Below are 15491 nucleotides of genomic sequence, written 5' to 3' on the forward strand. Positions count from 1 at the left end.
ATTTTGATGATCATTGTATCGTATGATGCTGGTGACTCTGGATTTTATAATTGATTTTTGGATATAAGTCAATTTTTCAATTGATTTATGTATTTTGATTTTGGTATGCTGCGATAAAATCAGCACCCAAAATTATTTCATCAATATTGGCGGTGTAAAAACGCCACGAATAATTGATATTATTGATCTTTATATTCTTTTCTATTTTTTCATACATTGGAAGGATTTGATTTCCGTTGTATATAGATAGGGATGTATATCGTCCATTGATTTCAAATTGTGGGAATAATGAAAATGGACTTCCGGTATCAATGATACACTTTAGACCGGTGTTTGCGTCTTTAAGTGTTTCCATCATTTTTTATTTAAATATTTTATTTTATTTACTTGTAGTTGTTGTTCTTTCGAACGACTAGAAGTGAATGTACTTTTCTCAAATATTGTTGCCGCTTTTATAGGCATTTAGAGAATAGTGTACTAGATCGTTTGCAAAAGTTACATGTTTAGTTTGTTTAAAAATTTCGTTGAGCAACGGAATTTCGTAACATGGCTTTAGTCGATCGATAGAGATAACTTTTTCTTTTCCCTTAATTTTAAGAGTGAAAAATTTAGTATCTCTTTTGATTACTTCGTATGGTCCTTCATAATTAGGTTGTAGGGGTTTTCTATAACCATCAGTACGGACGAATACGTGAGTACAAGTATCTAAGTTCTTGAAAAGAAAAACTTTTTGTTTATGATGATTAGCGCTTGGGACAGGCTGTAAATCATTCATATGTCGTTTTAACTTTTCAACGAAAGAACTTGGATCTTTTGAAAGATCTTCTTCTGTATGATGGAAAAAATGGTATGGTAAACGGATATTTGTACCATATACCATTTCTGAAACAGAAGCGTTGATGTGAGGTAGAATTATTGAACGTAATCCTAACATCACAATAGGGAGCGTTTTCATCCAATCAGGTGTTGAATGACACTTGATTGCTCCTTTAACAATCCGATGCCATCTTTCAAGAATTCCATTGGCTTGAGGATGGTGGGCTGTTGTTCTCAATCTCTTTGTTCCAAGAAGTTTATTTAATTCGGCGAACAAATCTGATTCGAATTGTTTACCTTGATCGGTTGTTATAACTTCTGGCACGCCGAAGCGAGGAATCCAATGGAAGAAAAACTGTTTAGCGCATGTTTCAGCGGTTTGGTTTTCCATAGGGATTGCTTCGGGCCATCTTGTAAAACGATCGATGCATGTTAGGACATATTTGAATCCTTCTGAATTAGGGAGTGCACCCACAATGTCTAAATGGACATGATCGAATCTTTGATTCGGCATATCAATCGGTGTGATTGGCGACGAGTTGTGTCGTGAGACTTTGGTCTTCTGACAAGGAATACAGCTTTTACAATAATTTCGAATGTCTTTGATCATAGTTGGCCAAACGAAATCTTTTTTTATCGTAGTTGTAGAAGCTTTGATTCCTGGATGAGCAAAGTTATGGACTTTGTCAAAAACAATTTTGCGAAAATCAGGAGGAACAATCGGTCTCAAGTTTCCAGTTGATATATCACAAAATATGTCTGTACCATGATAGTCCGTTTTAATAACTTTAAGACTCGTGTCTTTTTTTACTTTGTCGATTACCGTCATATCTCTGGTTTGGGCTTCGGCTAGTAATTTATAATCAATTGAGCTATCAAGTGATATTGAATGTACTATGTTCAATGTTTCTATTCGAGACATTGCATCAGCAACAACATTTTTCTTTCCAGGTAGATGTCGAATATCAGTTGAAAACTGAGATATGTAGTTTAGTTGTCGTATTTGACGAGGGGTTGCTTTGTCAGCTTTTTGAGTGAAGGCATGAACTAATGGTTTATGATCTGTGAAGATCGTAAATTCCATTCCTTCTAAAATTTGTCGGAAATGTTTAATTCCTTCATAGATGGCTAAGAGTTCTTTATCATAAGTTGAATACTTAAGCTGTGCAGTATTTAATTTTTGTGAATAAAATGATAAAGGTTGCCATTTATTATTGACAAACTGAACAACTACACCTCCAAGTGCATAATCGGAAGCATCGACATGTAAACCGATAGGTGCGTCAGTTTTAGGGTGCGCTAGCAAAGTTGCGTTTGCTAAATCTGATTTACATTTGTTGAAAGCTTCTATCATGGTCACAGTCCAGGTGATAGGTGTTTTATCGTTCTTTATGTTGCCTTTCATGCAAGAAAACAATGGTAGTTGTGTTTCTGCGGCGTGTGGCATGAAGCGACGGAAAAAATTGATCATACCGAGAAATCGTTTGAGCTTGGTGACTGTATCCGGTAAGGGAAAGTCTAATATTGATTTAACTCGGTTGTCGAGAGGTTTTGTTCCGTGTTCATTTATTAGAAATCCGAGGAATTTGACTTCTTTTTGTCCGAAAACACATTTTTGCAAGTTAATAACTACGCCGTAGTCGTTGAGGCGAGCAAAAAGTATTTTGAGATGTTTTTTGTGTTCTTCTTCATTTTCGGAAGCAATTAGAATATCGTCAAGGTAGACGAAACAGAAGTCTAATTCTTTGAGGACTTCGTTCATAAAACGTTGGAACGTCTGACCGGCATTGCATAGACCGAAAGTCATGAATGGAAATTCAAATAAACCAAACGGTGTTATGATTGCCGTCTTTTGTATGTCGTCTTCGTGAACGGGTATTTGGTTATAAGCTCTGACTAAATCGACAACGCTGAAGATCTTTTTTCCATGCAAGAAATAGTTAAATTCTTGGATGTTTGGAACTGGATATCGATCTGGTTGCGTTGCAGCATTTAAACGTCGGTAATCGCCACATGGTCTAAAACCACCTGATGGTTTTTCTTTTATCAGTAATGGTGTTGCCCAGGGGCTGTCTGAGGGGCGACATATACCGAGTTTAAGCATATCGTCGATTTCTTTTTTAGCTATTGGAAGCTTAGAGGGATGTAATCTTCGAGCTTTTGCAAAAAGTGGGGCACATTTGGTAACGATGTGATGTTTAACATTGTGCTTTTTCACTTTTGATTTAAATTTTGTCAAGTCAAGAATATCTGGAAATTCGTTGACTAATTGATAGTAAACTGAAATGTTCGATATGGTTTTAATCGAATTTTTATTTTTTCGTGTACCAACGGTTGTTCCGATAGAAGAAATTGAAGTTTTACTGTCAATTAGTCTGTTGTTTTTAATATCGACGAGTAAGTCGAATTTTTGGAGTAGGTCAGCTCCAATGATGGGTTGTTGCACGTCTGCAATTATAAAAATCCATCTTATATTTCTTTTTAGGCCTAAATTAATAGTGACCGATTTGCTCCCATAAGTCTTAATAGGAGTACCATTAGCTGCATGAAGTTGGAATTGACATGGAGCATGGCTTCTTTCTTTATAACTTGGTGGAATGACTGATATGTCGGCACCAGTGTCAATTAAGAAAGTATTTCCAGTATTCTTTTCTTGAATGTATAAGCGACTTATGTCTTTGCCTTCGTCAAATTGCGCTTGGTTTGACTGGCTGTTTAGTTTTTTGGGTTGCGTTTTTTTTATATTGCTCTTGTCTGGATAAGAACAAGGTGGTGTACAACGCCACGACCGTTTACCGTAGTCTAAATGACTTTTACAAAATCCGCTAGGAGATTGTTTATCTCGGTTAGGAGATTTAGACTTATTACGATTTCGCGAATCAGATCTGATGCGGGAGTTAGACTTATTGATTTCTTTTTGTAAAGAATCAATTTTGTCTTCCAGTTTGCAGAACTGTTGTGCTAGATCGCAGTCATTGACTGGTTGTTGTTTGGTAAAAGTCTGTATTTTATCTAAATCCATGGTTTCGTAAATTTTGTCGGCCATGAGACTTAGTTGTTCCAATGGTTCGGAACTATACGACAAAATGCTTTGGATGTTTTGTGGTAGTCGGTTAAACCATAATTCTTGTAATAAGTCATCGGAGACTTTGTTACAAGTGTTGTCTTTCATTTTTCGTAATAATTCTGAAGGTTTGCACGCTTCATTAATTGAATTATTGTCGAAAAGATGTTTTAGTTTTTTACGGTCAGAGACTGAAAATTCTTTGATCAACCGATTTTTAAGAGTTAAATACTTATCATTGTCTGGTGGGTTCATTACAATATCACTGACTTTGTCAAGGATATCGGTGTCTAATTTTCCAACCAGATGATTGTATTTGGATGTGTCGGCTCTTATAGCATTTGTCGCAAATTGAGCTTCGATCTGCATAAACCATATTTCTGGTTTTGCTTTCCAGAAAGGTGGTAATTTTAACTGGACAGATCGAATTGTGTCGTCGTTATTATTGGCATGAACAACATTTCTTGCGCCGTCTGTTTCATTGGCGGGTTGTTCAACTATAATTTCTTCTGTATCACTCATCGTAGATTATGCAAAAAATTTTATTTTGCAAAATATTTTTTAGATGAGACAAAGGAAACTTTGCGTTTATTGATTTTGTTCTCACAAATAAATTTAATTATTTGGACGGTAGAACTCAATCGAATTTATTCTTGTTATTGCTAACAATTTATTTTAAACAGTTGCTTGTTAGCAATTAATATATCGAAGCGTATAGCTTGATATTGACTTTGTATTCAGAGTCGGGGTCACCAATTATATGGGGAACGAAAAGGCAAGATGCTTTCAGTTTGAATCCATATATTTGAATGAATCTTAGTCTAACAAATACACCGTATATATAGGGGATACAATGTCTACTATGTCTGGAATCATTTGATTGGCATACTGTGATGAATTGATATGTTGTCGAGTGTTGGCGAGTGTTGACGAGTTACCACAATATTATTAAATTCAGAATGACGAGGAACTCTGCCTACACTATAAGGACAACTTAATCCATGGGTTCCACCTTCGCTCACAAATTCGCCGCATACACACCTATGACGACTAGAAATGTCTGTACCGATTCTCAATGCGATTGAAATTTGAAACGTGTTATTATCAAGTAACGTTCCAATTGATTTCGACGGGAGGGCTGCCAGCCAAGAATTCGATTCCTTTACCGTTGATGCTAAGAATCTTGCTTTATCTAATTGAGAATCGAAAGTTAAAGATTCAATCTTTTGAGAAATTAACAAGTTATCCCAAGATCTTTGGTTCGACACAAGGACAGGAATTACATCGGAATGAGTAATTTAATTTAATAAAGGATTTTTTGATTTTTAAAGAATTTTCAATGTTTATCTGCCCCTCGGTGGGATGAGATGCCTGATCAGCTTGATTTCTTATTGACTGAATTGTATTATAAAAAGCGGTGAAACGATTTCGTGTTTTAAAATTAAAGGGGTAAGGGTATGCCTTCGACTTAAATTTTCGCCTGATAAGATCTTAGATTATTTTCAACCGGCGTTCCAACTGACACATTGTTTTTCAAATTGTCATTGGTTCACATCATTTCTTATTGACCGACAATCAAACTGAGTAGATGGCTTTAAGATCAAACTAAAAATGAAACTTAAAAACGTATAAGCTCAGCTCAAAACAAGTTTTTATTGTTTCATGGGTTTTGTTTGCGTCGATCGTTCTATTCGTTCCACATGTATTCCATCACATTGGAATACGGAACCTCTTTACATTCCAAACGCAACAAGTAAATACTCTGTTTTCGTTTTGCCACAAGTGTTAAAATTAGGCGATATTTTTCGATGTCCTGACACGACATCTCCAATACGATATTTTCTACGGCCGAGTTTTTTTTATGAGACAGAGTTCATATCATAGTTATATCATTTTCACAACCTTATCCGTACATCTCAAAAGCAAGAAAAAAGATTTCCGATTCCTTTGACATGAAAAGTTGTACAGGCAAATCGCAAATCAGTTGCAAAAAAGATCTCGTCAATATTGTTTCACCAAGTGTATCACAGTTCAAAATCTTTTTACTTCTATCGTTTAAATTGCCGTCCCGGTGTTTGATACAAAATCTGGTACTTCATGTGTTTTATCATTTATTTTACTGTATAAACCAGCGGTCATCGCTTATTTCTTTCGTTGCTGTCGATAAGAGATGAAATAATAAAATATGTTGAATAAATCTGATTTATTTAATGTCGTTGAATGCGATTAAAATAACAATTAAACTTGTCACTAAACGTAAGAATTTAAAAGAAAAAAAAGCCAAATGTTGTTCAGCGACGTCCATCCTGTTGCTCTGTCCAGCGATACCACGAATCAGGACTGATCGACTTAATTGAACAGAATCTGGTTTTCGGCTCAACAGACAAATTAATTTACACATTTTCGTAGAACACATTTACGAATTCAGCTAATCAATTGGTGTTCCCCTGAAGATCATTATCCAAATGTCTTAGATGAACTTGAACGTTTCTCTGGAACGAAACTGAAATGGGAGAAAGAAGACAGTGGAATTATCCGTTACAATTTTCCCGTACAAAACTCTGTGTCCTTACCAATATTTTCCGGATCTAGTCGACTTTTAGCCTCTTCCAAGCAAACATCCAATACAGTACGTGCACTCGAGCTACCCTCGTCGCTGCTCAAATTGGATGCCACCCACATAATGGTTGCTAGATCGGTGATCAAGCGTAACATTGACTCGTCCTTCACCGCCTGATTGTTCTTTTCAACCGTTTCCTGTGCCAACGATTTGCACTGTTCGCGTAGGTAGCTCGGAGTCAACATTGCAGCGATCAATGGCTCTTTTGTCAGATCTCTTGACAATGTTTGAATTTGACTCAAATATTTGGCCAAGTCACCATTCAATTTCTCCATTCCAATCAACATACTGGCATAGCGTCGTTGAAAATCATCCGGCACGATATCACCGGCTGACTTCAACATCTCGGCCTCAGCATTCATGCTTTTCAAACGAACCAATTTCATTTGCTTAGCAGCGATCGTCTTTTTCGTACGTATGACCATCTCGAGCAGTTTTAGCTGAAAACCACCAATCGACTCCTTCGACATCATAATCGACTTCAATTTGCTGTTGTTGTATATCTCGGAGCCAAGTAGTGGATCGTTTTTGCTGCCCGATAGCAGACCAAGTTTACGGTTCAACTGCGAATTGTTCTTTGGACGAGAGTCTTTGGTGATGGTATTCAACGGTATCGATTCGATGAATTCGTTGGCAGCCACCTCAAAATCGGGAACAGAGTGCGTGCCAAGACCGACGCGATCGAATGTTATCCTGTAGATGCTGGACATGGAATCAAATGCATCGATGCTTCCGGTAAACATACCATCCTGTGGATGTCGCAAACGAGCAGTGACTTTGGTGCCTATTGGCAATGGCAACGGAATTTCATTTGGTAAATCTCGAACGAATTCCAAGTCGGCTGATTTACGGGTCTGTAACAACCGGATTTTCTGTCTGCGCCGTTCCAACTCGTGTCTCTCCTCGTCGAAGAATGCTTGTGAACTTCTGCGAGGCTTTCCCATCAATCTTCGAACCTTATTCCATTCGATGCGAGTTAGTTGTCGGTTGGTTAGAGCCGGAAAGAAATCGTGCAAGCAAATCTGAAAATCATTTTCACTCTCGAACAACGGTCGGTCCAGATAGCTGTAGAAAAATTCGTAGCCCACCCATTTGTGGGCCTTTGGCAGTTTCAAGATATTTCGTAGACGTAATCCAATACGTTGCGATCCGACACGATCGAATGTCGCAACGGTTGATTTGCTCTTTTCAGCTGGTTCATCATCACTGTCCTTTGTGTCCTCTTTCACTTTCGTAGCCTTTGATGGTGTCATTCTGCGCTTCTTGGCAGATTTGGTTGGCGATTTCACCGGCTCCGTTCGAACTGGCCGTTTTATTGGTGACGTACGCTGAGGTTTCTCGTTCACAATGTCGTCATCGAAGAACAATTTATTCTTTTTACGAATTCTTGCTGGCATACCACGGGCATTTAACGCTTGAATTGGCTGCTGCTGAGGCTTTTTCGGCGGAGCACTGCCAACCCTATGAAGACCTAATGCAGCGGCAAATGGGGCTGGTTCGTTTTCTTCACCGTCGTCTTCGATATCTTCATCCGGTTCTTCCTTTATGTTGGAATTGTTGTTAGGCATTTTGGTTGGAATGATTTAGCCTAAAAAATTAGAAAAACTGTTGATGAATCAGTTTACGATGCAGGGTTATTTTGGAAATGACTGACGGAACGTTTTTTTAAAACCTAAAGAACCTAGGCAAAATATAGCAACAAAACAACGTCAAGCAGATAAAATTTTGTTAAGGGAAAATTGAACGAAGAGTCTGTTCCAAGTAAGTTTATCACTTCCCGCGACTTACGCGTTTCAGGCGATAAGTAATTATTTTGCATCGCTTTTAGATTGTAACTTCATAAGCAAAAAACATTGAATTTTGCGGTATACGATACCACATCCGGGCGATGTACTACATTTTGATTACAATAGAACCAGCACAAATATACAATTGTAACGAATTGTCTAACCTGAAAAACCAGTAGTTAAAGTTGAATATGTCGTTAGGCCAAATCAAAATCGAATCCGATGAAAAATTAGAAATTTCAATTCCTTTCTGATTGAAATGTTTATTAGTGCTCTGCTATCTTCACTTTCGTTTATTGCTAGCACTCGTAATTTGTTTCTCAAATTGTTAAAATCTGTTTTACTATTCAAACCAAACCAAACAACAACTCAAATCTCAAAATTAATTCGCCATTTTTTCGATATATGATGGTTGTTTTGACAAACGAAATTTTTGGAGTAGATCACAACAACGAGTAAGTTGATAAATTATGGCAACTTCTTCTAGTACATTTTATTTGCGGCTCGTTCAAAGTACATAAAATAAACACTGAAGGTTACCTTCTGCGGATCATAAAAAATAAGGAGTCCAGGTTCAGGGTGAATAAAGGATTTCATATCCTGGCGGACGAAAAACATCACATTCTCTCACCAGATAGAGACCCAAATAAACCAATGCAAGTATAAACAAACCGGAGGACATAGCGATTTCACATAAACAAATTCACCTCCCATGAGAGGTGAGTTTGTTTAATTGAAATCGATATGTCCTCCGCTCCATACAAAGTTTGACATTTGACCATACCTTGTGTTGACATTCATTGAAATTAACAGCTTTTTCTCTCACTTTTATTTCCCAATAATATTTTAGAGCTCTCTTGCTAGTCGTCTTATATACATCGGTGTAATCCAATATATATATACAAATCGGATATTATTTTGATCGTCCTAAATTAAGAATGGAATTCAAAAATTAAATTATAGTTCAAAGACCTGTCGTCGTGCCAGTGCTACATTCAAATTTTCAAGGTTCTGAAAGAACAGGTTAAGACACTCACGAAGGCGGGTGAAATCAAATGTGTTAAACGCACTCAAACGACTTGACAATTTAGACAAATTTTGTTAAACTCAATTTGTAATGAGTGTGTTTAACAAAATTTGCCGATTAGTCCAAGGTTAAGAACTCACGAATCAAATTCGTTAAACGCATTCATTACATATTGTATGACACAACTTGAAAACAATTTTTTTTTAAAGTTGAAATCGTCATATAAAGTTTGTTAAACCTAGTCGGCGCCACAGGAAAATTTTGTTGTTGATTCAACTCGAAAGTTTCTTAAAATGTTCTTTCAGAACCTTGTAAATTTTCGAATTTTCAGCTTGTATGGCAGGCCTGTCAGTAAAAATTTAAGTACGCAGAAAGCAGCGTGAGTGTATGGGTTGAGCAGAAAACAGTTACATTGAAAATGCCAATGTAAAATTGAATTAAACATTTTTAGTAAACAAGAAATGTTTATATTTGAATTCAATGGAAATAAAAGCATTGAGTTGCTCATGAAAATGTCTCAAATTTATTGCTGAATTTGCAGGAATTTCAATAAAATTCCGCTTTTGTGAAGTTGGCTATGATTCAGACTTCAGAGAAATGATAAGTTGGTACGCCTGTGGCGTGAGAGAAAGAATATGTGAATGGGTTGTGATTTCCGCCATTTTAAGAAGAAGAAGAATTGCGATCAAGGTATATGACGCTCGTAAATAAGACATGTATTCTGGTTGTTTATGTTTTGACTCTACCGAGGAGTTTGTATTTTTTAACACATTCAAAATAATTGCGGCTTGTCAACTTTCGGCACCCTAAACTTTACTTAAATAGTCGTAGAATGCCTCCAAATAAATTTCTAAAAATCTAGAATTCCGTTTTGGATTTTTAGAAATTTATTTGGAGGCATCCCTCGACTATTTAAGTAAAGTCCAGGGTGCCGAAAGTTGGCAAGCCGCAATTAATTTCAATGTGTTAAGTAAAATTATTCCCGTTTGAGTAGAAACTACGTGTGAAATTCGAGAAAGAAAATTACAAAGTTGGCGCTGGAGTCGATTTTTGCGGCTAAATCTGTAACTTCCATCACAACCCATTACAGTTGGCTCATATAGGAGAGAATGTGAGAGAATCGCATACAACTTCTGTAAAAATTCTCTTCCATAGGAGCCCACTGTCATTCACATGTTCCTTCTCGCCACAGTCGTACCAACTTATCAATTCTCTGCTATGATTGGTTTGTACACAAAATCGTCAAAGTAATCCACTGCACTGTACTCTACTGTCATCAGCTTCGCAAACCAGAGTCGGTATGCGACTTTCATTAGGTGTCATTTCTCTGCACATCGCAATGACTGCAACCTCTTGACGAAAAAAAATATCGAAACTATTTTTGTCGAAAATAGTTGAATTTGAATCAAGTTTTTGACAATTCAAATAATTAAACATTTTCTGTAAATATTGTACAGGTAAAACGAAGCGAATCGAAAATAATAATTCTTGTGAAAGGTAGTTGTTGAATTTGTGTCAATATTGAGCGTTTTGAATTTTACATTCTTAAAATGACGACGTGCAAGAATTTCTTGTTAAATGAGCTGCGACCGCCTCGGCCAACCGCTTGAAATTTTTGGTTCCGTTTTTAGTTTCACAAATTCAAAAATGTGTTTTCAAACACTGCTATCACTTCCTTTACCGGGTTCTTATTTCGAAAAAACGAGAAAAGCAAACAAACTTGCCATACAATAATAAAAAATCGAAATTTCGAATCTATGAATTCACTTGAAATTATTTATTTGGGCATTCTGTCCGACTGTGTGCTGGTTGTGTTGTTTATTATTTTCGAATGAACCTTCGTTAAGGTTTTAAAATGTTCTTGGATTTAAACAAAACTTAAATATTTTCTAAGTGCTAAACTTCTTCACTGCACTATCTGTTTGCTTAGATTTCTATTTCTATTTTTTAGGCAGTCGCTCATCCCGTCGAAAATGCCAAAAAAGAATTCCAACATAAAGGAGGAATCGGAAGAAGATATCGATGACGAAACTAGCAACAACGAGCCAGTCCCATTTGCCGCTGCACTGGGACTTCGTAGGGTTGGAAGTGCTCCACCAAAAAAGCCTCAGCAACAGCCACTTCAAGCGTTAAATGCCCGTGGTATGCCAGCTCGAATTCGTAAAAAGAATAAATTGTTCTTCGACGATGACGTCGTAATCGATAAACCGCAAGCGTCACCAATCAAACGACCAGCTCGAACGGAGCCGGTAAAATCGCCGACGAAATCTGCCAAGAAGCGCAGAATGACACCATCAAGGGCTGCGAAAGTGAAAGAGGACACAAAGGACAGTGATGATGAACCGGCAGAAAAGCGCAAAACAACCGTTTTGACATTCGATCGTGTCGGATCGCAACGTATTGGATTACGTTTGCGAAATATCTTGAAACTGCCAAAGGCCCACAAATGGGTGGGCTACGAATTTTTCTACAGCTATCTGGACCGACCGTTGTTCGAGAGTGAAAATGATTTTCAGATTTGCTTGCACGATTTCTTTCCGGCTCTAACCAACCGACAACTAACTCGCATCGAATGGAATAAGGTTCGAAGATTGATGGGAAAGCCTCGCAGAAGTTCACAAGCATTCTTCGACGAGGAGAGACACGAGTTGGAACGGCGCAGACAGAAAATCCGGTTGTTACAGACCCGTAAATCAGCCGACTTGGAATTCGTTCGAGATTTACCAAATGAAATTCCGTTGCCATTGCCAATAGGCACCAAGGTCACTGCTCGTTTGAGACATCCACAGGATGGTATGTTTACCGGAAGCATCGATGCATTTGATTCCATGTCCAGCATCTACAGGATAACATTCGATCGCGCCGGTCTTGGCACTCACTCCGTTCCTGACTTTGAGGTGGCTGCCAACGAATTCATTGAATCGATACCGCTCAATACCTTCACCAAAAACCCTCGTATAAGAAACACTTCGCTGTTGAACCGTAAACTTGGTCTACTATCGGGCAGCAAAAACGATCCACTGCTTGGCTCCGAGATATACAACAACAGCAAATCGATTATGATGTCGAAGGAGTCGATTGGTGGTTTTCAGCTAAAACTGCTCGAGATGGTCATACGTACGAAAAAGACGATCGCTGCTAAGCAAATGAAATTGGTTCATTTGAAAAGCATGAATGCTGAGGCCGAGATGTTGAAGTCAGCCGGTGATATCATACCGGATGATTTTCAACGACGCTATGCCAGCATGTTGATTGGAATGGAGAAATTGAATGGTGACTTGGCCAAATATTTAAGTCAAATTCAAACGCTGTCACGAGATCTGACAAAGGAACCATTGATCGCCGCATTGTTGACTCCCAGCTACCTACGCGAACAATGCAAATCGTTGGCAGAGGACACGGTCGAGAAGAACAATCAGGCGGTGAAGGACGAGTCAATGTTACGCTTGATCACCGATCTAGCAACCATTATGTGGGTGGCATCCAATTTGAGCAGCGACGAGGGTAGCTCGAGTGCACGTACTGTATTGGATGTTTGCTTGGAAGAGGCTAAAAGTCGACTAGATCCGGAAAATATTGGTAAGGACACAGAGTTTTGTACGGGGAAATTGTAACGGATAATTCCACTGTCTTCTTTCTCTCCCATTTCAGTTTCGTTCCAGAAAAACGTTCAAGTTCATCTAAGACATTTGGACAATGATTTGCAGAGTAATGCCAATTGATTAGCTGAATTCGCTTATGTGTTCTACGAAAATATGTAAATAATGAGAAAATAAACTGCTTTCAGATCGTAGTTTGTTTGGTTTTTTAGTTATTTAGTTGATGACGTTGAGCACTTTTTAGTTTTCTCTTTCACAGCAGGTGTATTAACGAATGAAGTAAATGATTTTGCGTTAACTGAAGTATCAGATTAAATTTTAATTAATTAAAGGAATGTGTGGGCGACCAAAGAAAATCTCATTCAGATGAAAAGTTCGAACGTACCTGACAATAATCAATAAACACAGTAAACTGACAAAATTCTTAAGAAGTTAAGACAGACTTGTATAAGATGATCATCCGTGTAACTTGACGGAATTTTCCGGCCTCTTAAAGAGGTCACTATAGGCAGGCTCTACAGTAATTTGATTATCTTTAAAAAACAATCTGTGACCTAATAACATCATAAAATCATTCGATAAAGTGATTTATATTCCATTTGAAATACTTGCCGTCGTTATGTTCTTCTTTCCAGTAATTTTGCTCTCATTCGAAAATGTTTTGTATGAAATATTTCTGTAAGTGAGAAACGATTATTTCTCCCACTTCTTGTTTGTATTGGATTCTTTTATACATATTCTTAGTTACATGCTTAAAAGGGTATAGATACGTACGAGATATGGTGGTGAAACTGTTGATTGTCCTTGCGCTTAATTTTAAATATAATTTGTTCCGCCACTCTCAATTTGATTTTGCCCTTGCTAGTGTTAACGTTTCAACTCCATACTAAAAGAACAAACACTTTCCGTTTCAGACTATTATTCATTTTGCATTTGAAAATACATCTGAGTTTTTCGTTCGCTGCCCATCCAATTACCAATTCTACGCCTGACTTCTGCGGTTTGGTTGTCCATACCCAATTTCAGTTTGTGACCAAGGTATGCATAACTGTCGACTCTTTCAGTGGTGATATCTGATGTCTCTGTCGTCGTCAATGTTTGGCATGATTTTGAGGCCATCTTTGCTTGCCTCTTCATTCAATTGTTGTAACATGAGTTGAGCTTCATTTAAATCCAGTGCAAGAAGAACGATGTCATCTGCGATCCATTTCTGTTAATTCCGAGGGGATAATCACTTTCCCGTACAATTTCATAAATTCACCAAATACTTCCAATAAAACTTTGTCAAGAAAAGTGATTTACCCCTCCCATTTTACTCCAGTTTTTTTCCGCTAATTATTGTTTAATATTTGACAAAATTATAACATTTCATGAGTAAAAAATTTCATCCGGAATTGTGCCCATCACACATGCAGCATTGTTTTGCTGTATCGTCAACGAAATTCGTTGATATAGAAATTGAATGGATCTTGGGTCACCGGTAACTTTTTCCAATCTCTTGCCGACAGAATAGAAAAATTCCTTTGCTTCATTAGACCAGTTTTGAAAAACACTTTCTAGAGTTGATGTGAATAACTTTGGAGAGATGGTATCATCATGTCGTACTCCTCGTCGTATTCTCACGAAGCTTTATACAAAACGTGGCATTTTCGTATTCACAACGAATTGTCATAATAGAATACCTCGAGTCCACTCTACATTCGTCCAATATTGATCATGTTTCTACTATATCAAGTGGTTTTTCGAGTAAGAATATCAAGACTAGAGAAGGGATTTTGGTAAAAACGGTTTCGGTAAAACCGGTAATACCGGGATCCCGAATACCGGTTTTACTAGCGTGAATACGGGTTTTTACAGGAATAGAAAAGGTTGTCGAAAACAACGTAATTTTCTTGAAAAAATATCAATGAACGAATGAGAACGAATGAAAACGAATAACTTTGCCTTTAAAATTTGGTAGAAGTACCTGGATTACAATATTTCGGATAATAAGAGCACCCTTTGCTAATTTCAAATAAAGTCACCCAAAATCTTAGGATGTCTAAAAATTTGAGTTGTGATATTGTAAATTTAAACTTCAACTATTCCTTTCTAGATGTGATCTCTAATCCCTAATTATCATGACGAATACTTCTTTTGAAGAGACATACTTCTATAGTGCTGTCATTTACAAAACCTAGATCTATTTCTAGCTTTCACTAAAACTTTTCGTCAGTTTAGATTACAAAGGCGTTGACATAAAAGTGATCCACTATTTCTAGTGCACAGTTTCTTTTTATCCAAAAATTTCACAAGTATAAAGGCACATTAAAAATTTCGTCGCGAATACACAGCTGCGGAATTTTGGAAAAGTCGAAACCATTGATCTTATTTAAACCAAGCGTCTCTACTGCAGCGATACAAAATGGAACTGTGTCAGATAAAGCCCTATTTTATTGAAAATTAATGAGATAAACTCTCTCCATTATTTTTTGTAAGAAAAAAAAGATATGAAAACTCAGACGCAATTTGAATTTGTGTAGCTGCTTGAGAGCTGTGTTGATTTCATTGAATGCCGATCAATTTTGTAAACGCTTCT

General features: G+C 37.3%; 2 protein-coding genes across 4 annotated transcripts; one reads left to right on the forward strand and one right to left on the reverse strand.

Moving 5' to 3' along the window:
• Positions 1 to 6064: 6064 nt before the first annotated feature.
• LOC119068056 (protein lin-9 homolog) lies at positions 6065 to 8703 on the reverse strand. Its single transcript, XM_037171454.1, has 3 exons — positions 8452 to 8703; positions 6454 to 8088; positions 6065 to 6383 (listed from the first exon to the last, which is right to left on the reverse strand). Exons 2-3 carry the CDS (start codon positions 8066 to 8068, stop codon positions 6313 to 6315), a joined length of 1686 nt encoding a protein of 561 aa, XP_037027349.1. The 5' UTR covers positions 8069 to 8088; positions 8452 to 8703; the 3' UTR covers positions 6065 to 6312.
• Positions 8704 to 10679: 1976 nt separating this feature from the next.
• LOC119068057 (protein lin-9 homolog) lies at positions 10680 to 13107 on the forward strand. 3 transcript variants are annotated; one of them, XM_037171457.1, is made up of 3 exons: positions 10680 to 10771; positions 11266 to 12893; positions 12966 to 13107. In XM_037171457.1, the coding sequence occupies exons 2-3, from the start codon at positions 11288 to 11290 to the stop codon at positions 13034 to 13036; spliced, it is 1677 nt and encodes a 558-aa protein (XP_037027352.1). In that variant the 5' UTR covers positions 10680 to 10771; positions 11266 to 11287; the 3' UTR covers positions 13037 to 13107. The 3 variants fall into 3 exon arrangements, with proteins under 3 accessions (XP_037027352.1, XP_037027351.1, XP_037027350.1); XM_037171456.1 differs by having other exon boundaries at positions 10699 to 10765; positions 11256 to 12893; XM_037171455.1 differs by having other exon boundaries at positions 10714 to 10811.
• The last annotated feature ends 2384 nt before the right edge of the window (positions 13108 to 15491 follow it).

The sequence above is a fragment of the Bradysia coprophila genome (assembly GCF_014529535.1).
Source record: "Bradysia coprophila strain Holo2 chromosome X unlocalized genomic scaffold, BU_Bcop_v1 contig_173, whole genome shotgun sequence".
NCBI lineage: Eukaryota > Metazoa > Arthropoda > Insecta > Diptera > Sciaridae > Bradysia > Bradysia coprophila.

Coding starts and splice junctions, on each gene's coding strand:
- LOC119068057 (XM_037171457.1), top strand. CDS start 11,288: ATGCCAAAAAAGAATTCCAACATAAAGGAGGAATCGGAAGAAGATATC. Junction 12,894..12,965: donor ACTAGATCCGGAAAATATTG/GTAAGGACACAG, acceptor CTCCCATTTCAG/TTTCGTTCCAGAAAAACGTT.
- LOC119068056 (XM_037171454.1), bottom strand. CDS start 8,068: ATGCCTAACAACAATTCCAACATAAAGGAAGAACCGGATGAAGATATC. Junction 6,384..6,453: donor ACTAGATCCGGAAAATATTG/GTAAGGACACAG, acceptor CTCCCATTTCAG/TTTCGTTCCAGAGAAACGTT.